Below are 23,632 nucleotides of genomic sequence, written 5' to 3'. Positions count from 1 at the left end.
GACACACCGATCTCCCTCAGGGCAGGCAGACAACCAGCATGACCCGCTCTGCATTACATACTTCTCCGCATTTAGTTAATGCCTTATGATGAGGGCTTTTTGCTAAAATCCACCTCTTAAAATAATAAATACAGAAACTGATGCAGCCCATCCTGGGGAACGGAGCAGTTTGGGCAGGGCTGCTCCAGGAGCAGGGAGAGGCAGGGGCAGCAGCACCAGCTGGGCGTCTCTGCTCCCGCTCTGCTGCACCAGGGCCCTGGAGGAAGGAAGTGTTGGACAGGACCCAGGCAGGGCAGATGCCCCATCCCACCCCCAGTTCCCTCTGCTGACACTGCCCTTCCCCAGCAGCTCTCCCAGCTCCTCACTAGGCCATCAGAACAGGGTATCACACATGGCGGGTTTGTGCCAAATGTTGACATTAGGCACTTGCCTCTTCAGCAAGCCTTTTCCAGGCGGCTATGAAGTCCTTCTAGATACTTGGCCCAGAGAGGTGGGGTGTCTCCCTGGGCCAGCTCCAGCTCCCGAGGAAAGCCTGGGTGCTTTGTGTCTTTGGGGATTTACTATGTGATCTGGGCTTTTTGGCACAGACATATTTCTTGAAAAATTGCTGAGCACTGCAATAAAAGTAAAATCCATGCAGCTTCCATTTCCCAGCAATGCTGACAAAACACAGGAGACAACCTTTGAAAGGATGATGCATCAAAGGGTGCAATGCAGCAATCTTGCTGACAGCGAGCAGGAATTTCAAACTGAGGTACAGCTCCCAAGGACAGCTTTCACCCCCTCCCGAAAGCAAAGCTCCAGCTGCAGCATTACTCAACAGCTACTCAAAACTTTCCTGTGTTAAACACATGAGCACATACAGACATACACACACCCAGCCTTTCTTTGGCTCAGAAACTCTCCCTCTAACTCATTCTCCCTTTGCACCAGACCCATTTACAACTTGAAGAGAGGGTTTAGATGGTGAAAGAACCACCGCCCCATGTGCTGGCCACCATCATCTCCTTGTGCCTCAAATCATACTAGGGACCCAAGTAATCCAGCTGTGTTAACTCCCTGGGCTGGTCCTTTAATTCGAATCACGTTACACCAAAGAGGAGCTTGGGCCAGCAACCTCAGAATTTGTCAGCTGCCCTCAGCCACACCTCTGGCCAGGCTGGTGAAAGCTCCCACGGGGAACCGAAGTGGTTGCGGTTGAAGGAGTGTGTGCAGGTTGAGTTGTAGCTGCAGCAGTGCTCGCCGGCGGCTGATGGGTCTCCCATCACAAAGGTCAGTTGCTGTAGAGCACCCTGGGGAGGCAGAGACACAGACACCATAGTTTACCCATATGCTTCCTCCAGGGGAGAGAGAAAGGGGGTCTCCAGTCTCCCTCAGGATTTCTTTACAGGATGGTTTAGGCAATCAGCACTCACTCCCCATCTTCAAGTGCTGGACGCAAATACCCTGGGAACAAAGGCTAAGAGCCAGCAATGTGTAGCTATTCTTGAGTTAAATAACAGTGAGGATTCAAGAGGTGCTAAGCATACTGCAGGATCAGGCCCTTACTATCGCCCCAAAGGGAGCATCCTCCCATGGCCCAGGCCGAGCAGTACCCCGGTGCAGGGGCAGTACTGAAAGGGTCCCCTTGACGGGCTGACAACTGCGTGCCCGCGGGCAGTGAAGGCTTGCACCGCCACCATCACCCGCCCGCACACCCAGGCCCTGCAGCTCTCAGCGAGGCAGCAAGGACCGCTCAGCTGGGTGCTGCACAGCAGCAGGGACCTGCTCTGGTACTGCAAAGGCCCTTTTGAAAACAAGGGTGCCTGAGGAGAGAGACCAAAGGGAAAATATGCTGAACAGGAGAGGATTTACAAAGGAAAGAATGAAGCATGATATTGGACTCCCAGCACAGACCACCAGACAGAGGAGGGAGGTAGATATGCAGAGGTGTCTGTTTTGTCTGCATAAGGCAAAATGTCAGCCACCAAGGTTCTGCACTTGTCAGAATCAAAACTGATTCAAAAAGGGCTCCCCTGCCTTGCTAGACTGCCCTCACATTTCTTTCATGAAGCTCAGGGTGGCTGAAATAATTATTTTACATACTAATTAATTAGCAACTTGGCACCACTGGTGCTCCAGCACCTTTTCTTCATGACTTGACTATCCAGAGAGAACATCTGAGCCAGCTCCAGCCACCCAATGGTCCTCTGCTACCTCCCAGCACCAGCAAATGCAGAGAAGCATGTCCGAGCTGCCAGCTGTCCTCTGCACTAAATGCGCTGCAATCTTCCTCCCGAGGCTGGGGGTGCAGCTGAGCAGCCCACTATGAGAGAGCTACCCCATAGAAATGGAGAAGAGCTTCAGGCTGATGACACAAACCAGGGGCTGGCCTCAGAGATGCCATTTGGACTTTTTCTGTAAGGGTGAGATCTGTTTGATGCCCTCAGTTTCTGTGTTTGAGGTTGACTATCAGATATGTTCCAACACAAAGCTTGACAGCCTTTGAATTTATCAGGCATTTTAACAAGGCCATCTACTTTGACCCACTGGGAATCCTTTGCTTGTAAAGGCCCCAAAGCAGGGACTTTGTCTTCAACACATGCATGGGACAAGCTCCCCAATCAAATGGTTTGCATGCTGACTGCTGAGATGACTTCTGTACATGGTAAAAGTCATGGCCAACGAGAGAGGATGAGTTAATTCTAACCTAAAAGTCTCTAGTGTTGACCTGTCTGCTAGCACTGGTGTTGCTCTGACCCAATTCAAAGCATTTGCAAAGCTCACCGTCCCCATCTGTGAAAACAAATGGTGTGTTTTAGGAAGAGAAGTAATAGATTCCTTCAGAGGGAGTTGAAACCTCAGTTCATGCAGCTACAGCAGGCCATGTCCTCAAACACAGCCCTGCCATATCTGGCAGCTCTCACCTGAAACGGGATCTCAAAGGACTCGATCAGGCCTCCGATGATGGTCAGCCCCTCAGTGTTCACTCCCATCCCAAAGTAATTGGACCAGCTCACTCTGTCCACCAGCCGACAGTCCACATGCAACTCCAGCCTCTCCAAGGAGATGCTGAGAGCAACTTGGTGCCAGTGCCCATCTCCAAGAAGGGAAACTGGGAACCTGCATGCCCCGGAGGGGGAAGAGAAGAGGCACAACATGAAACTTAGGTGCCACACCTTATGCAACTAAGCTTCACCCTTACCAGCTCCCAGGGTCCCTTATGTATCCATGCTTAGTGCAGATGCTAGGGACAGTGTAACAGAAATCAGGTCTATGTTATTGTCACAGGTAAGCATCATCACTCTTCTAGAGTGGGAACACTGTTTCTACCCAATGGATTTGGGCACATCTACAATCAGTTGACATGTCTGGGAAATTATTGGCATTTGTGTCTCTCCCTGCTTGATTTATCCCCAGTCTTCCTGTAGGGCAAATTGTAGGCTACCAAGGCAATGACAAAGGCAAAGCTGGCCCAAGGCATCCGCTATGGTGGATGTCAGTGCTATTGGTCACCCAGAAATGCCACCCTTTGCCACTAGCAAACCAGGGATTATCCAGAAGCAGCAAGAATATTTGCCCACCTGACACCAACCAAGCAGACAGATGTGCCCATCAGCATGGGGACACTCAGGTCTAGCTGAGGGAAGGGCTGGCCTTGTTTCAGAGTTTGTGTCAGCTTGAGTTGATGTCTCTCTCCACCCACCCTTGATTTCACTGCAACACATCCAAGGCTATTAGCAGACATGAGTCTTCTACCATCTCATCACCCACAGACATGAGGTAAATCATGTCTGTCCACCAGGATGGGCTTGCAGGGAGCTGCTGGTGGGAACACAACTCCAGCTGCTGCTGCAGATACTCTGACAGCTGTAATAAGCAAGACCTGCTGCACATTACAGCCAAGCCAAGCAGGCTGGGGGCTTCAGAAACACCCCTCTCCAAAGCAAGTCATGAGGGTTTCGTTAGTGGAAGAGAGATGCTGTGCTCCTCAAGACCAGAAATCACCACACCCAGCTCTTAAAACAGCATTTATCATTTGACAAGTCTCCAAGCTCTTTGCAAAGGAGATCAGGGTTGTTACTTAACTTCAAAGGCAGGGAGCCTGAGGGCCAGCGCTGGGCTACAACTCAACACCCAGCAGGTCCAGGACACAGTCCAGGTATGTAGTACAAGGCTTTGTGCAAGGGCCCTGCTTTCCTGCAAGTCCCGCTTTGTACGCTGGACTGGTGCTGGCTGGTTAGGTGCCCTGCTTAGGCTGGAAGCAGGCAGGGCCAGGGCTCCCCAGACACTCATCCCCACTCCCTCTGCCAGTGGGATTTCTCAAGAAGCCCTCGGCACAGCCTCCCAAACCATCTTGGGTATTTGAACCTTTTGTTCTTTGCTTTGTTTTTCAGATCTGCGTCATTGTGACAGAGTGGAGTTGGGCAGTGACTGCCTGTCCAGTTGCACCACCACGTCTGAGGGACCATCACACAGGTGGGGACAGGCAAGGGGACACATCTGTGATTCAGCTGAGGTGGGGTCAGCGCAACACTGATCCAAGCCTTTAGCAGGAAACTTTAACTCTGGCTTTGGGACCAGAAAAGGAGGCATGAAAAGGCAGAAGTAAAAGCACCTGAGCTGGAACTTACTCGTAGTGTCTCCTCCTTGTGGTGACGAAGACCAAGGCATATGGGTTAATCCTGATCTGGAAGAGCACATGGCTCCGATGGCTAAGGATGGTCACTAGGCTGGTGTCCTCCTTCAGCGAGTACCTGAGCTTCATCAGCACACTCAGCTCATCTGCAAACCTAGCAGAAAGAAGCAACGCATGGCATCCTGCAGCAGCTGCCGAATCTCTATGAACTGCCCTCTCAGGACAAAAAAAAGTCACAGTACAAATTAACTCAGTAAGGACAGAAAATAAAAAGCCAAGAGCAAACAGCCGTCCAGGCTGTAAGGTCAGGTACTCAGAAAGGAGCAGCCAGGTGAAAATTAGCATTGCCTATATAACCTTAATGCATCCCTCTCAGGTGCAATCTCAGCACACGCTTACGTGACTGTGCATGGTTTTGCATGGGACTCCAGCCCTGCCCACTGCTGAGATTGGCTGGTAAACCTTTTCCAAGCAGCTCTTTAATGCTTCCCTCTCTCCCCGTGTCCAGTGTCCTTGTCCATAGCAAGCTACAGCCCCACATCAAGGACAGCAAAGGTCTGACGAGGTCTATGCCTCCACAGACCAGTGCCTTGGCATCAAGTAATGCTAAGGGATATGGCTGTGCTGTATCTTTTGCTGTCTCCAGTTCCGTGACGGAGCAGAGAGGCCTTCCTGGTGGGAACACCAAGAAAATATATTCCTGGAAATGGTCAGTCAAGCACTGTGGCAATGTGTCTTCCCTGCACACAACCAAGAGATGGAAAAAAGGGAAAAAGTACTGAGCTCATAAGAGCACAGAGTGGATGTGTCGTTATGGAATGGCTTCTTAAAGTAACCCCTCAAACCAATAAGCATGCATGGGATGACTGTGAGCACCACCACCCCAACCCCATCCCCCTGAAGGCAGCCCACCTGTCCCCAAACGCCTCCCTCGTAGGGATGTTGAGGGTAGCGTACTGCCCGATCTCCAGGATGCTGCAGTTGGCGTCATCATAGCTGAAGGAAACATTGCTGAGGTCCTGTGCATGGGAAGTAATTTTGTCCAGCAAGTTCACTTCATCTGCATTGGAGGAAAAGAAAAAGATGCTCAATAGCTGAGATACCTTCACTACAGGGCTCTGCTCTTTGCTTTTCCTATGAGATGACAGATAAAACCCCAGAAAGAAAATAATGCAATTTGGGGAAATTAAAATAATTCACAAATTCAGCAAACTCAGACCAAAACAAAGATTCAGATGACCTCAGAAACAGCCAGGTGATATTTTTGAAACAGAAAACGTGTTTTGGGGACAATGCCCAAAAGACATGAAGGGGTATGTCTACCCAAGCAGTGGTGGTACCTTTATGACCATATACCTGGGATGCTCAGGACTATAAAGCAGAGCCTGGGACACAAAAGTCCTAAAACACAAGTCCTGGATCAGCTGGATACAGAAAGTCCTGCTCAGTCCTTTCCCAAGCTTCCTTGTTGAAGTTTTCCTAATTTCACTAGAGCTGAACCGAGGAGCAGGATGAAGTGTGCCCCTCACTGAGGCGGGGGTCCTGAACGGACCACAGGAGTTGTCCCCTCTGCACAAAGCAGGGCTCATCACTACGACAAGGTCAGGACCTCCATCGGGAGCCACGCGTCACGCAGTAACCTTTTCCCAGCAAGTGAAAGGCCCGCATTCAGAACTCTGCTGTGAACATGCAAGATGGTTTGAACTGGGTGAAAGCCCCTGGTCTGGGGTATTTGGCAGCACCATCACTTCAGTCTCATGAGGAGATTTTAACTCCCATGGTGCACAGAGACATTCCCTTTCCAAGTTCATTCTTTAACTAAAGAATCATTCGACTACAGAAATACCTGAACAAAAATTTGTTTAAAACCACAAGGTTTCTTGTTCCCCTCCATTAGCAAAAAATTTGCAGAGATCTGGCTGTACCCAGACACAGACCCGAGAGATCTACAACTGGGTCCCTCCTTTATTGTCATCCCTTTACGTTGCTGGGCAGCGTCACAATGACCCTGCCACCTGCAAGGGATGAGGGATGGACCCAGGGCAGCACCCCACGGGGCCAGCCTTGCAGGAGGGGTCTGGATCACTCCAGACCCACAGCCCTGGAGGGAGGGACAGACCCACTGGGAGGTCCTGGACAAGCCCTCTTGATGACTTATCAACAGGAATCCTGCCAGTACCATCTGCACTAACATCTGCCATCACTTGCACTTGGGAGGCATCCAGCCTCTGTATTCACTCTAATTCCCGTTGTCGATGAGCTGTCAGACTTCTCTGAGGGCAGATGAACATCCTCGGGCAGGCTGCAGCCTGACAGGAGTTACACACACCGTACAGATCTGCCGCTCTGGCAAATCAATTGAGCAGAAAGTTGCTTTGATCCACTTCAGACACTAATGTAGCAGTCCTGCCACCATCTCCTCAGAAGATTTTGTAAGAGAAAGAGCCCCGTGCTAGGAAGGAGAGGAGGGAATGCAGTCCTGCAGGAGACACGGCCGCTCGTGGTGACTTGGGATTTCATCAGGTTTTTCTCCAGCTCCCCTCGTGTTCCCAGACAACTCTCAGCTCAGCAACATGAAAGTGCAACAGCCTTCAGAAGCAGGAACATTGCAAAAATGGTACCAAGGGAGAGAGGGTGCAGGACTGAGCCCCTTGGAGACGTCAGTGGTTGTAAATCCTGAAACAGTGCCAAGCTGGCAGAGTTTATCAGTGTTACAAGTGAAGCACATGCACAGCGTGGGGAATTAATCTGGGGCCAAACACAGCTGTCAGAGGGGGAAAAAATATTATGGATATTTGTCCCTTCTCATTCCCAAGCAGTTTTGGGAGGCGATTTCCCTGCTGCTGACACCGATGGACATGGCAAAACCTGCATGCTCCATCTCCAGAGGCCGTAGCCCTCATCACCGATCAGCTTTGCTGGTGATTACAGGCAGACAAGTATGAATTCAGGAGATCCTATCAGGCGAAGGGCCTTCCTACACAAACTTGCAGCTGGGGACTGAGTACGAGGAATAACATGTTGACATGGAAGTTTTCCTGGGCAGGGTAGGGCCTTAACACACACCTTGAGCATGTGCTGAAAGTTAAAACCATGGTCCATGACAACATGTGCATGTAGGGTTAAACTTAAGTATGTGCTTCGTGCTTTCCTGAAGTAGCAGAGACTCCTCATCCCGTGTCCTGGGAACTGGAAGTAGCTGGAGAGCAATCACAGGGACAGGGCTGTACCGGCAGGTTTAAACAGCCAAGGTTGGTGTTTACCTCTGGACGCCCCACCAACCCAAGAGAAGAACTTGACATAAAAGAAAAACAGAATCAGGAGTGAATTGATGAGCTCTCTGATGACCCAGGCAAGGGGACTGGTAGGAAGCACAACCTGGTGCAGCCGATGGGGCAGCTGCCCACAGCGTGGAGCACCAGCACACATTGCCCTCACCAGCCAAGGGAGAGGTGGGCCCACCCCACCATATGCTGGGGGCCAGGAGCAACCCCAGCTCTAACAGAGGAGCTATGCAGCACTGAAGACTCTCCCATGGCAGCTGTCAGAGCCTGAACATCACAGGAAGGATTTAGTCATGTTCCCATCCCTGTGAACACCTCTCTACGTACTTGCACGCACACAGGGAGTGGCAGAACAAAAGCCAGGCGCAGGGGCCCCGTGGCCCCTCGCACGATGCAGGCAGTTCAGAGGATCATGCCAAACCTCTACTGGAGGCAAGCAAGGACAACCAAATGACAACAGGTCATTTCAGTCCCCAGAGAGGCTCACAGTTATACCTTCGGCAGATACCTGCAAACACAACTCTCCTCTCCCTGATGTCCCCCATAAGCCAAAAGCGAAATGTTGAAATAAATGACGTGCCCCTCAGACACCAGCCCTCACGCAGAGCTGGGGAAGCTGGAAGGCAGATGTCCTTCTCCTGCTTTACCAGCTCCAGAGTGCAGCTACTCCACATGCACCACCTTCTTCCCCTCCCAGTTCTCCAGAGGCAGCTTTCCATGCATTTATTTTAGCCTCACCTGGCTAGTTTCTGCACCGTTGGGATAAGCCAGTGGGGCCTCAGAAACACCTGCAGCAGAAACCCATGATGCACGAGGCAGAAAATCATCCGATGGGATCGATCTACTACAGACACTTTGAAGAGCGTCTTGCTGCATTAGCGGTGCTGCGTGGCGCCGCTCTCTCAGCCTGGGGCAGAAGCTGATGCACAGGGAGGTTGTTTATGGCACTGGATTTAGTGCTCAACCAGCCTCAGTGCCAAAGCTTTTGCCTGCAACTTGTCCCCAGGATTAACCAAGGGTCAGCTCCCCGTCCTGACACTGCTGGGTTGCTGGTTGTTACAAGAATGTCACGGATTTACTTTAAATTTCAAAGCAGGTTTATTTTCCCTCTTTGCCTTAACCTCTGGGAGCAGACACACTGCTTTTCAAGGACACGGATTACCTATGGAAGTGATTCTCAGCTGCAGGGTCTGAGTCACCAGCTATCAGAGATTGGGGTCACGGCCTTTCTGGGAGCAGATTAATCCCAGGCAGGTGGATACTGAGGATGCAGTAAGTGCGGTCACTGCAGCAACCAGTGTTAGGGACAGGACAGACTGTACTTCTGATATGGTAATTCTATGTTTCCTTTACAAAAAATCATGTTCTCTTATGACCTTTCAGCTTTCCTAGGGCTCATGTGCCTTATCCCCACAGGCATTCACCCCACTGCCTTGCTTCACAGCCAGGCTTCCCCATCTCCTTCCAGTGGCCATCAGCGATCAGCTCTGCTCACAAATGCTCTTTCTACCTCTGCTGAGCATCCTTCGCCACCGGCATGCTCCTACCGCCACCCTGGAGGCAGGGCCCCGGGCCCCAGAGGCAGGGCACACACCAAGCTGTGCTCACAGTCCAGCCGTGTTTGCATTGAGCTCTAGACTTGGGTTCTTCCTTGTCCAGCTGCAGAAAAACCAGGCAAGGCTGCCCACGATGCACATTCAGCATGCCAAGCCAACATCTTTCCTATTCCACCTCAAACCAAAAGTCTGCAGAAGGGCTATTTCTGTCCTAGAAAGGAGATTCCTGGAGTTCAACAGCTGCTGCCAAATTCAGCTTGCCTCTGGGCTCCTAAAGCAGCTCAGGAATCTTCCCAGGCAGTTCATTGCCAGGCGGACGTGCACGGGCCAACCTCAGCAAGGACAAGCACCGGTCAGTGGAGCCAGAGCCAGGAACGTGGCATCCCAAGCTGCAGTTAACCCCAAGTGAAGTTAACCAGCGATCACCAGGGTGCCAAGTGTGTTTTGGAAGAAATGCTTCTAAGGATGGGGAGCACCGCAGTCAGCACAAAGGGAGACACTTATAACAAGATATTAGTGATACAGCATGGAGCTGATGAATCACACCCCATGAACCCATCGTGGTGCTTGGTGTTGTGGCAGGAGACCTCTGCCTCCAAAAGCCCAGAACCTGAACCAAGAGAAACAGCCAGCCAGACCTTGTGTTTTAATGCAGATGTTCCAGCAATCCCAAACTCAGGCTGGAGGAGAAAACCAGCAGAGTCTTACAAAGCCCAGCAACGTATGATGCATCTTCTGCTTGATAGCAGCATTCCCTGGACCATCAATACCTCCACAGCCTTGGTCTGAGCACATTAGTGCACTTCAAGAGATGGTTCTTTCAAAAACTATGACTTCTCGTTTGTTTCCTTTGCAAAAACTGTTAAACAGTAAATAAAAAAATTTTACACGCCCCTTTTTCAAAATGAAGTTGCTTAGACAAACACACAGGAAGAGGGATAAAAAAACTTCACCCCACCACTCTGAGAAGTTATAAACAAATTCCAGCTCAAATATGAAGCACACAAAAAGCACCAGCTTTTCTAGGATGAAGAGATCAGGAGAAATGAAGGCAGAGGTGTCCGCATATGGCCCTGCACTGTTTGGTGTTGGGGACTTTGGCAATGTGCCTGCATAAGATCCAAGCTTTCAATACAGGGCTTTCCTGCCCTCATCAGTCCTTTGGCCCCACACAGAGTTAAAATTCCCAAGGAACAAAAGAAGAGACAGGAAACATGTCTTGATCAGAGTGGGGACCCAGCGGACAACCCCAAAGGTAAATACATCCTTTGTCAGGGAACTCTGCAGAGAGGGATTGTGGTTACCCTGCGAGGCCAGCTGGGGACATGCCTGGTGTACAGGCACCCACCGCCAGGCCTGGCCGGTGCAGAGGGAAGGTGGCAGGGGGCAGCCAGGTCCAGCTGCCCCCCAGGCTGGGGAGTCAGGAGCTGGTGGGCCCAAGTGTGGGCAGTGCCTTACCAACAGGCACCCCCAGGGTGGGTGAACACAGTAGGCAGAGCCAGCCCTGGTAACAAGGTCCACAGGCAACACCAGGCAAGGCTAGCCATGAACCCGGTCCAGGGTCCACCAAGGAGCACAATCAAGTCCAAAGGGGTACATTGGCAGAAACTGGTCCAGAAACAAGGCTACAGTATGGGTGCAAGGTCTGTCCAAGAGTCGGAGCCAAATACAGGACAGGAGGCAAACATACCAGGGGTCCTACAAGGAGGAAAAACTACATCCAGTGCAGGTCCATGGCCCATGGTCCATCCAGGAGGCAAAGCCAGAAGCAGGGCTGGAGGCAAGCACCCTACACCATAGCCTGGGGAAGGGCTGAGGGCCCAGGGCTGAGTTTAAATGGAGCTTCTGGGCTGAGGGTGTGGGTGGAGGTCCCAGGTGAGGCTGATCAGGACCCCAACAAGATTCAGTAGTGGTCCTTCCCACCTCACTTCTGGGGCTACATCCCAGGGGAAAGTGTCCCTTGGGGCGGCACCCCAGGTTGCAGAGACAGAAAGATGACCATCTGTGCTTTCCTCTGGCTCGTATGTGTGTGTGAAGCTTATAATCAGGTTTATGTTCTTCCCCAAAGGAGGGAAATGAGGGAAAAGGAGATAATATTAAACAACATAAAACATAATTGGAGCCTTAGGAGAGCTTGTAAACAGGGTCTGTCAGACTGAGTCACTTCCCCTGGATGCAGCACCACTGGTTGGGACCTAAAATAACTGGGCTTGACAAGCTGGGGAAAACCCCAGGAGAGCCCTGGTGCTCGATGGCTGGGGAGTAGAGCATATGACCTAACGGGTCTTTCTTTCTCTAATTTCTGTGTGCCTTATGAAAATGTCCTGCTAGAAATCTGCTTAGGATCACAGCCCATGCACTTCAGCTGTGTTTTCAAACTCTGAATTAGAGAGGCTTGAACATCACAGCTAGAATTTAATAATAAAGGCTCTCTGCATTAAGTGATGGAAAAAGAAGATTTTATACAAGGGCAAGGGTTTCCTGGCACCTCACACTGCTGACCCCACTGCATTAGCACAGGCATGGTCTGTAACCAAGCATTCAAAACAAGACAGCCCTCCCAAAACACCGATGCTTCTCCACTCCCCTCTCAACAGCTCACTTTCCTCCACCCTTTGCCTCTTGAAAGATGTTCTCAGACTTGGAGGTTGTGTGTGACCTTCTCTGGACCAATGGGACCCAAGATGGCAGCTTCATATTTGTTTGGACTTCCATGATGACTCTGCACATTGGGTGGACAAGGTCAAGGACACCTTGGTAGCGTTATCTTTGCAGGACATCAACCCTTCAGCAGCTCTTCCTGCTTCTCTTTCTATTCTGGCATTGCTTGCAACGTAAATAGTGTCCACGGCAGCCATCCGTGTCACCTCCTGTGCCACCTTCATCTCCTACTGTTCCCATTTCCCTTGTCACCTAATAATTTCTTTTTAAGGGCAACACCACAAGCCACACGAGATGAGGTTTAAGCCGAAGCGGTCACAGCTCACAGTGACAGACCCGCATTCAGAGGGTTATGCAACAGGACTTCAACCTTCGCCTCGCTGCTCCGGAGAGCAGAGATAATTTGGTTTTGACCCAGTGGCTCAAGTTGAAGGGGACAGAGACAAAGCAGGAAGAAAAAGAAAAAGCACATTTCTCACGGAGAACGTTGTACCTATTAGTGGAAGAGTGAATGCAACCATCCACCCACAGAGAGGACAGAAAATTTCAGGGAAGCGAAACCTTTTCAGAAGAAAGAGTTAGCCGTACACATGGTTTAGACAGGAAAAATCAGAGCACAGGCTTCTTTTCAAGCTCATTACGCAGATCTGCAGGCGTGCTGCTGCTCCTTTGTACGGGCCCAGCACGGGGGCTCTGCTGGGATAAGGATGGGGCTTTTGGGGACAAAGCCTGGGGAGGAGGAAGGGCTGCTGGAAGTCGAGGATGACCCCAACTAAGGATACGCTGGCTACAGGAAAAAGTAGGCCAAAAGTAGGCAGAAAAAGAAGAGAGCTTGCAAAAGAGCTTTCAGGAGAAGAGCAATGGGAGCAGGAAAGCAAAGAGTTTAAGAGTTGCTAAACCCACAATGGGGACGATGAAACCAGAGTGGCCACAGGAGTGGGGAAGTGGGCTGGGTAGGCATTTCAGCCTTCAGCTTCACCATCCTCATTGGGCCTTCTCGCTGCAAATCCTGACTGCCCAAGCCATGAAACAGCATGAAAATCCCACCCCATTAACTGAAAGAGTATGTTTCCTGCCCTCGTGAGGACAGGGAAAGGCTTTGAAAACATGGAGCAGGTCAGTATCCTGTCAGCTGGGAAATGAGAGTCTGAAGACCCTTTTGAAGCAGGTGCTGGGAAGGGTTGGGAGGAAAGCTCACAACGGCTAGCTGCTCTGCAGAATTTGGTGGCCTCACTTGGGTTGGTTTATTTTTGTTTTCGTTTAGTAAGAAAACAAAAAAGAAGCCACTTCTAACCTTCCCGAGACATGTACTGAGAGATCCCGCAGAGCTCCTCAACCATCTCCTTCCTGAGCAACAGAGATAATCTCAGACCAAAGCTCCTGGACTCTAGGAAGATGCTCTCGGGTCCTACACTTCACCCCAGCCTCGCACACCCCTCGACTCCCAGGCCACACGCACACCCTGGTGTGTCTCCTATCCCCTGTTCTCCATGTACCCTCCCCAGTTCCTCCTTCCTCTGCTCTGTGCATGCATGTCCTGTCCCCTCCTGGAGAACTGACAGCAAGTGCTATTGGGTGGAGCTCAAACTCTCACTTTGCTCAAGCCAAACACTGTGAAACTGATGTTATATATATATTCAGGGCTTAATACGTTTAGCTAGAGGGGTATTTTTGAACGGATTTCATTTAAACCTGTGCAAATCCCCACACAGCCATTCATCAATGTGTCCAAGTCTGCCTCACAGCAATTAAATTTAATTACTGAATTAGAGTGAATCAGCATAAACCAGATTTGAATTGGTCTACAATGTTTATACAGAGGATACTGTGGGATTAATTTAAAAACAACTAAAAAACATACTAGTAAAACTTGTGCAAGACTGAGTAGGGACAAGTCCCCAAAACATTGGCCCTCACTGTCACTAGTAAATAAGCTGCTTTCTGTTGCTCCATTGTCAAAGTAAATTAATAGCAAATTCTGCAAACTATCACACTCCGGGGGCTTGTTTCCAGCACCAGCTTTCCAAGAGCCTCCCTCTCTGTTGTTTTGTTTTATAGGGTTGGAAGACACACACACACACTTAAATACGCACAAAGCCACCAGAGAAAAGAAATGAAGGGATGATCATGAAAACCTCCTCTGGGTGGGATGGCCAGCACCAAGCAGGGCAGCCCACGGCACGGTCGGAATTCGTACCCCTGATTTTCAGCCTCCTCTCGTGCTGATGGCCAGCACACACGCGCTGGTGTGCACACACCACCCCCAAGCTCCCGTGGCCAAGGCTTGTCTGGATTTGACAGACTTCAAGGTCAGGACTGCAAGGAGGTCCCTCCAGCCCCCATCCCTGGCTCCAACAGCAGATGCCTGCAAGAGAGGAGAGCAACCCTTTCCTGCTGCTTCCTCCCAGCTCCCTGCAGCGTAAGGGTTTGCTGAGCCAAAGCCAGTGTCCGTGTTAGCAGCCGCTGGCAGACAGCTGAGCTCAAGCCTCTCCTGTCCTAGGGGGCAATGGAGGATACTTCTGCTCAGGTGGCTGGGCTGCCAAGAGATCCCTGAGCACACAGAGCTTTCATTCTCTCCCTTTTGAGATTTCATGATGTTTTGTGAAGTCTTAAACTCCTCCTAAGGCAGAAGGGGATGCATTTTCAAAATCTCAGCAGAACCCTGTGGGGGTGGGAAAGCCAGCTGTAGCAGGGCAGCACGCAGGCAGCCCGTGGGCAGGCGGCGCTCTCTGAGCAGCGGTAGGAAGGGAAGGAGCTGGAAGGGTTTGGTTTACCTCCTAACTCCCCTTTCCTCACCAAATGGCATGGGGATCTGCAAAATATACACCAGAAGCTACAAAACTGAAATGAAGAGGTAGAGTTGAATAAGGCAGAAAGATTTCTTACAAAAGGAAATGCAGTTTCAGAGTTTTGGCATGAAGCAACAGTTTGATGGGAAACATCTACTTTTGAAATACCTTGCTCCCCTTCTTCTCCATTACAGGCTGATCTTCACAGATGTTTCTCCAGCTTAACCTCCCATTGTCTTAGAGTAGTTATTTTAAAGTCTGGCAGAGGCTCAGCCTGAGCTATTATTTCAACAATGTTGAAAGTGTCTTGAGTAACAAGGGAAACGGTCGGGTTAGTATTATCTTCTGCTGCAGACGTACGCATCTGGGAGAGATTACAGCTAGAGACAATAAAAATAAATATGTCCAGGGAGCCCATCTTGGGAATTCCTCTCATTTCAGCAAATAAGGGCTTCGTGCACCCCAAAACCAAACCCTTCCTCCAAACGGCCCTGCTCCCGCTCCTTCCACTAGTGATGAATTGGTTCATTTGGTTTAGCCTAACAGTGATTTTAAACGTGTAACGCCATCCGAGGCTGAAAAACCAAAGCTTAAACCTGATATCATTGACGATGTGCAAGGCAAGCCAGATCTAAGCCGATACACCCAGATGTTAGTCACTGGTGAAAAGCAAGCAGAAAGAGTCTGCTCGTGTGCCAGCAGCCATCTGTCACACCGTGACAAAGCGCACGTTGGCTCAGGATCTCTGCGACTCCTGTTTTCCAAGTTACAATCAAAGTATCAAAAAACTCGGGAAATTAGCAGCAGTAAAGCAGTGAAAGGTCCTTTGTCTTTTCAGACCCAGGGACCTTATGTTCAAAGACGGGAGCTGCCCCGTCGGGTCAGACAACGGCACCAGCAAGCACAGCTTCATTTCTGGTAGCGCTCGCAGCTGGAGGGAGCGAGAGCAGCTCTGCCCAGCCGGCGCAAACGGGGGTCGCAGTTAACTCAAACCAGTGCAGACCGCGCTGACGAGCATCTGCTCACCACTCATGGAGCAGGGCTTGTGCTGTCCCCAGCTGTATACACATGACCTTGCCGACCGAGATCCCCAAGAAAAATGACAGCTAAACTCAATATATCCAGACAGGTGCTGCTTCATAACCTGCCCTGCACAAGCAAGTCTACCTATGTAGTGGCTCACCCTGATGATTCAGCACGTTGCCCACGTTTTCATTTCCCTTTCCACACGATCATGGGCAAATCAATTTTCCTTTTGTACAGGTGGAGAAATGAAGCAGAGCTGGGAGGCACTGGGAGGATATGTGTGTAGAGATAAGTAGGACTTACATGTCCGTTTCCTAGCCAAAAGGAAAGAGCAGAGAATTAGCTTGCCACGGAAGCTCTTGCCTGTCTTCTCCTGTGCCCATCCTCCTTGCTCCCTTGAGACCTTGCGTGCCAAGCAGGGATCTCCTGCACCCCACCTAAAGCAATAAATGCTGCAGCTTTTAACCCCAGCAAGCCCACAATTCAGTCCTTGCATTGACCAAACTGATTGCTATTTTCTTCACTGCAGCCAAAAAATCAGAGTGTGTTTTCCCTAACCTGACTGATTTCCACCTCTCAAACTCCGCTGCAGGCAGACCCGAGGGGCAGAAGTCTTTGGCAGAGTTAGAAAGGTGCAGGCAGAAGGGCAAGCTCCGTATGAGCCAGAGGTACCCAGAAAACATCTTTCCAGGCTTTCACCTTTCATGTTCTCACAGGTCCTTTGCAGAGCTCCCTGCTCTGCTCCTGAATCAAGCCCTGGCAATCACTACCCTCCTCCTCTGCTGGGTCTCAGTGTGTTCATGATGAATGTGCTCTACCAACCACCCTGCAGCGGCCCAAACGAAATTGGCTGGGGGAGGTGAGGGAGTCAGCTTAATTTTCCAAGCTTGATAGGAGCTGATGACTTTACTCAGGGAGAAATCATATAATGTAACTGTAAAGGTCTGGCTCAGGTCACTCCCACCTCGCTCGCCTAGGAAATACCTTGTTATCACATCCCTGCAAGAGGAGCTGGAGGGTGGGCAAAGACCCTACCCAGAGTTTGCCGTGCCCTTGGCCTCGTGCTGATGGCCCTCCAGCCACATCACGTGCATACACACACATGGAGCTGGCAAACCCACGCCCAGATCTGTTTTGACTTGTATGTATTCACAAATTCAGGGGTGACAAGGGTCACAAACTGCAGAGACTTTGCAACAAACTTCTTTGTGGTGCACACAAGGCTGCAGCACTCGTGTGGTAGATCGTGCCCCAGCCAGAAACCCCTCATGGGGCAGGAGGAGGACGTCTGCTTTTACGTTTAAAGCTGTGTTTCCATCGTGCCAGTCTGCAGAAAAAAAAAACCTTGAAACCACCACCCTGGAGTAATCAATGGTCCTGAAAGTGCAGGGCAAACATGCCAGTTACATCCACAAAGCTGGATGCACACCAGCGCTGCCCGTCCCGCAGGCCTGGCTTTGGAGAGAAGTTGGCACTCAGGGATGAGCGCTTGAGGGCAAAAGCCAGAGGACACGCAGGGGACATGGGGCCGGACACAAGGCTGCCAGGGACACGCTCCCGTGCTGTGCCAAGCATGGTGGGCAGAGAGCCAGGGCCCCAGACATGTCTGGGCTCCTGGGCAGAGTGCTGCCTGCCGGGCTCCTCCAACCACCCGCCTGGCAGCGAAGTGACCAGGGATGCTTCATAGGAGCTTGTTGGAGGCTCGAGGTCCTGGTTGCTGGCAGGGAAAGGCAGCTCCTGCCTGTTTTTCTCAAAAGCTTGGGGTCTAATGCAGGAGACTCCCTATTGCACAAGTGACTGGCAAACCCCCTACCTCTGTCCTAACCCATCCTAACTCAGGGAAACTCTTTCCTGGCCATGCCTTCATTCAGCAAGGCCAATTTCCCCCTTGAAAAGAATGGCTACAGGCCAGCACATGGTTTATCTTACCTAAATATATAGCCACTTTATGCTACAATTAATCACTTTGGAGATACTGGCATTCCCTGCAAAGCAGCAAGGGTCCCATGCCAAGGGAGAGGGGACAGACAGACGCTGCTCCTGTGAGTCCACACCTGCCACAGCCTTGGGCTATGGGAGCTGGACCTGCCTGAGCTGAGCTTTGCCACTGCGCCTTGCAAGTGCCTCTACCAGCTCCTATTACTCAGCGTATGACTAATGCCCAAACCGAAATTAGTACCGGCACAATTACAGGGAAAGTTTTCTACCGCAGGCAAGTGAAGTGCACAGCCCTTTGCAGGGATCTATTTCTGCTTCCTTCACTTCTAGATATGCTGCTGCAAGGGTCAGTGCTCAGGCTCTGACCTGGAGTTAAGATTCATTTGCCCGGGAACGGTGTTGTGGAGGTTGTATCTAGCTACCACACATCCCCTGCCCCGGGGCATCTGCAGAAATGGAGCAGGAACGAGAGAGAGAAAGAAGCACAAGTCTCATGCACAAGCACCAGCCCAGCCTGGGGCAGAGTGGGGCAGGAGCAGCAGTCCCAACCTTCCCTTTATGCTCCCTTCAACACAGCTCACAAGAAAGAATAAAGAAAAAATTAAAAATGAATGTTTCCCAGACTAACAAGCTGACACTTCACAGCCAAAAAGCACTATGATTTTCACCTCAGGCAAAACATGTGCACATTTGTGATTCATTCCACATTTGTGGCTGCCAATTTTCCTGCACAAACTATTGAATTGTTGCGGTTTCAACCTTCACTCAACTTCTGAATGCTCCTCCAAGTTCTTTATGCTTGGCATTTCGCAGAGCTACTCACCTCCCACCTCTCCCCCTCCAGTGGTATTTTTACACCCAAAGTATCTTTGGGTGCCTGTCAGCCTTCAGGTTTCACAGCAAGCTGCTCGATGCCATGAGCTGATGCTTTCCCAGGCATCAGGGCCAGGGACCCTGAGACCCCCCCAAGCAAAAAGATCTTCTTGTAAAGTCTCATTTCACCAAAGCCTCACGGGTCAGGTTCAGCCCGTAATGCTTGAACGGCAGCTCAGAAAGCTGTTGGCAAATAAACATAAACCAGGATTTCCTTCACATGAAGAGAAGCTGTCAAACCCCAAACTGCTGGAGGGACCGCTTTACCACCCCCCAGGAGGGGCTGACCCTCTCGGCGCCCCCTCGGCGCACATTCATCCACCACGGCTCCCCCACCTCCCGAGGCTGAGCCCTGGCTTGCCGTGGCTGCATCCTGGGCAGAGGAGGTTCTGCAGGTGGTGAGCTTGGGTAAGGATGGGCACAGGTGTTCCACTGGGACTGAAGAAGCCTTCTGCAACTTCATTTATGGATGAGGTCCTAGGGAGGACATACTCAGCACAGAGTATCATAGAATCATTAAGGTTGGAAAACACCTCTAAGATCACCAAATCCAACTGTCAACCCAACACTACAGTGTCTCCTAAACCATGCCATGAAGTGCTGCATCTACACATCTTTTAAATACCCCCAGGGATGGTGACTCCCCCACCTCTCTGGGCAGCCTGTGCCAGGGCCTGACCACTCTTTCAGTAAAGACATTTTTCCTAATCTCCAACCCAAACCTCCCCTGACGCAGCCTGAGGCCGTTTCCTCTCGTCCTGTCACTGGTGACTTGGGAGAAGAGACCAACGCCCCTTCACGACATGGGCATGGGCAGACCTGCACAATGGGTCAGCCTTTATGCAAAAGCCCATTGCTGGATGTGGAGATCTCCACCCCTGTTTTCTTCCCAGGGTTCAAAATCCTCTTCCTCCCTGCGAAAAGCATCCTGCCCAAAGGCTGGTTTGTGCCCACTCCTGTATCATCTACTTCAAAGGCTGCATTGGAGCATCCTACCCACTAATAATCACTTCCCAACTCGAATTATTTTTCCTTTCTCTCTGTTTCTTTACTGACCTAGAGAATTTCCCAAGGAGAAAAACTAAAGTTTCTTATGCAGACGAACACAGAGGAAAAAAAAATCTCTTCTCCCACCAAAAAACAGTTTTCAAGCCTTTATGATTCATCACAAGTAAAGCTGAGAGAGGCAGAGATCACACATGCTCACCCATGCACACTGCCTCTGCACAGCCCATCTCAGATAACAGTGCAGGTTTTGGGAGAGCCCCAGACACAGAGCTGACAAGTCTTGTTTTAACAGCAGGGATGGATCTGCCTCACAAAAAAAAAAAAATGCGCTCTTCATTCCTCCTGCTGCCTTTGAGCGAGGGAAAGCACATTCGTTAGAGAGGCTCCACTTCTCTGAACAGACGACACTGAGAAAATGCTGGGTTTGAGATGTGGGGGAGGTCTCAGGGTTAAACAAAGTTGTTGGAAAGAAATCAGTGTCAAACAGAAAACTTTCCCAATATTTAAGTAAAAAAAAAAAAAGAAAAAAGAAGGAAAATGAGTCATTTTGAGTCAGCCTAGAAATGAAGGGTTTCATCTTTGTCTGTGGATGAGTTACCTCTTTCTTATTTTCATGCAGCTTAACTTTAGTTAACTGAAACACACACAGCTGTTTTGAAACTGAAAGTGAAATTTTGTTTTTAAAACCCTGAGATGTCAGGACATTAAAAAATAAAACAAACCAAAACAAAGCCAAACCAACAAAAAAACCCCACAAAACTTTATTTACAAAACCCAGGAAAACCAAGTGTTTTAATGGTTGTGACTTTCACTCCCGCTTCCTGTTTGAAATTACGTACCCCATTAGAACCAGCTTCAGAAGCCGTGCTCCATCCACCCCCTTTCTCGCCACACGCCCCAGGTCACTGAGCGACACCTCTCTACTGGCAGCTCAGCTTCAGGCTCCACCAAGTCCATCGAGGTCCATCAAAGCAGATCCCCAAGCCCACCCTCCCTCAGCTTTGCTGTTCCTTCACCTGGAAGCAGCCAACCTGAAGAACATCCCCAAGCGTTTTCTTCCTCTCTGTAGACGTATCTTCTGCTGAAGTGCCTCAGCACCATGTCTGATAACCTCTGTGGCAAATACTTTGCAGCATCTTTGTCCCACCTCACCCGCAAATCACCTCTAGTACAACGTACTCTGGAGTGGTGAAGAGGACCGCTGAAATTACCACCGTTATAGACACACACAGGTTGGAAGACATCAGAACTCCTCTAGTCCTCTACTATGAGCTTCACCCATAACCCACCCTGGTACGTCTCCAGCTTCACTGAAGGGAGCAGTGCATTACAGCACTGCCCTGCCACCTCTGTGTAATGACTAAAAAGAAGAAAAGCTAGGCCTGTGAGCTTCCAGACTGAAAAAGGAGGGTTTGATAACTAAAACAATATATCACAGAGCGCTCCAGAAGTGCCAAGAATTATTTTTAAGCCGTATATTGTATCCAGTATCACAGTTGGAGAAGTCCTTCTGGTGGAAGGTTTCAAGTTTTCTCTTTCCAAGACACTAAAACATTCCCAGCTTGTGAAAAACAATCCTTGCCACCTGGCCTTGCATCTTCGTGCCGGCAAGAAAGAGGTTGCAGCTCAGCGGGTTCTGCATGGCTCCTGGGAGTGACCCTCCAAAGGGTTTAGGCTGTGCAAGCTGCTGAAGAGACGCCTACCCTGTGCAACTGGAGCTAGCAGCCGTGAAGCTCAAAGCATCAGCCAATATGGACCAGCCTCTGAGGGAAAACTGGGAGCAGGGTAAGGAAGGTAGATAGGGAGGTAAAAGGTATCTCACTGGCACAGGGCTGGTCAGAACAGTCTGCTGGCCCCATCGATGCTGGCATGTCTATCAAGGCACCACGTGGAGGCGCTGGGGTGGAAAAAGACACCTTCAGACGCCTGCACAGCACCCCTGTGGGACAGGCAAACCCCTATGCCTTTGCACACTTCCTGGAGCAGGCAGAGTCAGTGTTGATGTCCAGCATCCACAGCTGACTCCAGAACCCCTATATCCTTCCCCTTGGCTTCACCATTTTTCCTTCCCAGGTGTGTGCTGAGGAAGCCCACACCTCCCCAGGACAGATGTCCTGGTGCAGGCTCAAGCAGCCAAAGCATCTTACAACAGTGCCTTTGCAGAGTGCGCGGTCTCACAGGAGGAGAGGACCTAGGGAACAGAGATCCCACTGAACCTGCATGGCCAACAGTTCAAAAACTCTCTCCACATCTCACTTGTGAGGTCCTGAGACACAGTCATCCCCCTGCCACAGCATGGTGGTTCTCCTCTAGGCTCTCCCAGAAATATCCCTAATAAGGAGCAACTCTACAAAGGTACCACAAGTATTTCTCCAAGGGTGGTGTGCTGCAGACACTGCAGGACAGTTGCTCTCACTCTCCACACCTGTATTTCTTAAGGGCAGAGAACATTACTTTCCTGTCTAACTCCAGCTATACCCGCTAGATTTATTCACGGAGCAACGTGGAGATTGCTGTGAGCGCAGCTCTCCCAGGGCTCCTTCAAACTAACTGGGGTGAGTTTGTTTTCAAGTCATTAGATTAAATGTCCTAGCGATCGCTGTAGCAGTCAGTCATGCTGGGCTTGCAGCAGTGCTCCCAGCCTTTGCGGCACACTTCAGTGCTCTGTGAGCAGCAGGGCTACATGAAGAAGTGACTTTCCTTCTTTTTTTCTAGTTTGGAAGTGAAGCAAACAGAGAAAGAACATAACAAGTGGAATTGGCTTGAACTGCTGTAGCTTTCCCACCAAACCTCCAGGAAAACAAGTAATTAGCTGAGATCCAAATATATGATTATATTCATTCACCAGTAAATCTGAAAAACAGTGGGCCAAATCACAGACCTACAACATCAATCCCTGCCACAGCCCGGAGACCAGGACACTGCCTTAAGCTTTGGGACAGCCAGGCTCAAATACCTCTTCTCTGTAAAATATTTGCTTCCTATATTTCAAGAGCCTGCCCTACCCTCCTGTCATCCCTGCCTTAAGTTACAGTGAGATGGGCTGTATACGGCCACGACTGCGTGGTGGCGTGCAGTCAGTACCCCCAAGAGATGGGCTGTCACTGGAGAAGGGACTCGCCGGTGCTGGGCAGCTCTGTGGATGCTAATCCCTCGTGGAGAGGAGGAACGGGCAGTTACTCTTCTACAGAAAACCGCGGAGGAAGGGCACAGGGAAGGAGACACGACTGCCAGTCCTGGTTGAGCTCTACGGAGCCCCGTGTCATGGTGTTCAGCAGCAAACTGTTCATCAAGCTAAAGAGAAACCCTGGCTGGGGTAGGAGGGTCCTTGAGGAGTGACAGATGAAGCTTTGCTCTGCTCAGCTGCAGAAGAAGCTATAAAAGCGACAAATCCAGGCCATCACTTCAAACGCAACAGCAACCATCACCCGGAGATGTCAGTAACCTGATTATTGCGCCGTGCTTTGAGCAAGCAGTTCTTGTGCTGTTTTTGATACGGCAACTGTTGATGTTACAGGCTTCAAAAAAAGACAACTACTCTCCTACACACTTAACCCACTTTCAAGTTTGAGATAAGAATAAAAATCTACTCATTTATCCAAGCAGAGCAACCCACATCCCTTTATGCTATGGAAAACCTTGATGCTCATCCCTTTCTTCTTGGCAGTCAACTTTCCTAGACAGGCAGGGGTGCAAAGCAGCAGTAATGGACCAAGACCTCATTGCGCCAACCCATGCGCAACCCCAACAAATTGAGTAGCCTTCTTCAGGCTGCTTACGAGCCAGGGCTTGAGCTGCTTTAACCCCTGCTCTCTGCAGCAAGGCTTGTACCCTGGTATTAAGAAAGAGAGCAGAAAATAAAGAGGAGCAGTTAATAGG

At 50.4% G+C, this 23,632-nt stretch overlaps 1 protein-coding gene across 2 annotated transcripts in view; it reads right to left on the bottom strand.

Moving 5' to 3' along the window:
- The window catches only part of LOC142065548 (uncharacterized), a 98,338-nt gene that overhangs the window by 55,740 nt on the left and 18,966 nt on the right, over nucleotides 1-23,632 (bottom strand). For both annotated transcript variants that reach the window (XM_075111767.1, XM_075111768.1), the window contains exons 2-5: nucleotides 5,531-5,678; nucleotides 4,614-4,772; nucleotides 2,907-3,102; nucleotides 1,149-1,292 (exon numbers count right to left, since the gene is read on the bottom strand). In XM_075111767.1, the coding sequence (XP_074967868.1) occupies nucleotides 1,149-1,292; nucleotides 2,907-3,102; nucleotides 4,614-4,772; nucleotides 5,531-5,678 (647 nt within the window). The remainder of the gene's footprint in view (nucleotides 1-1,148; nucleotides 1,293-2,906; nucleotides 3,103-4,613; nucleotides 4,773-5,530; nucleotides 5,679-23,632) is intronic.

This window comes from Phalacrocorax aristotelis, chromosome 17 (genome assembly GCF_949628215.1).
Source record: "Phalacrocorax aristotelis chromosome 17, bGulAri2.1, whole genome shotgun sequence".
Classification (NCBI taxonomy): Eukaryota; Metazoa; Chordata; class Aves; order Suliformes; family Phalacrocoracidae; genus Phalacrocorax; species Phalacrocorax aristotelis.
This window is presented reverse-complemented; position numbering and strand designations above follow the sequence as displayed.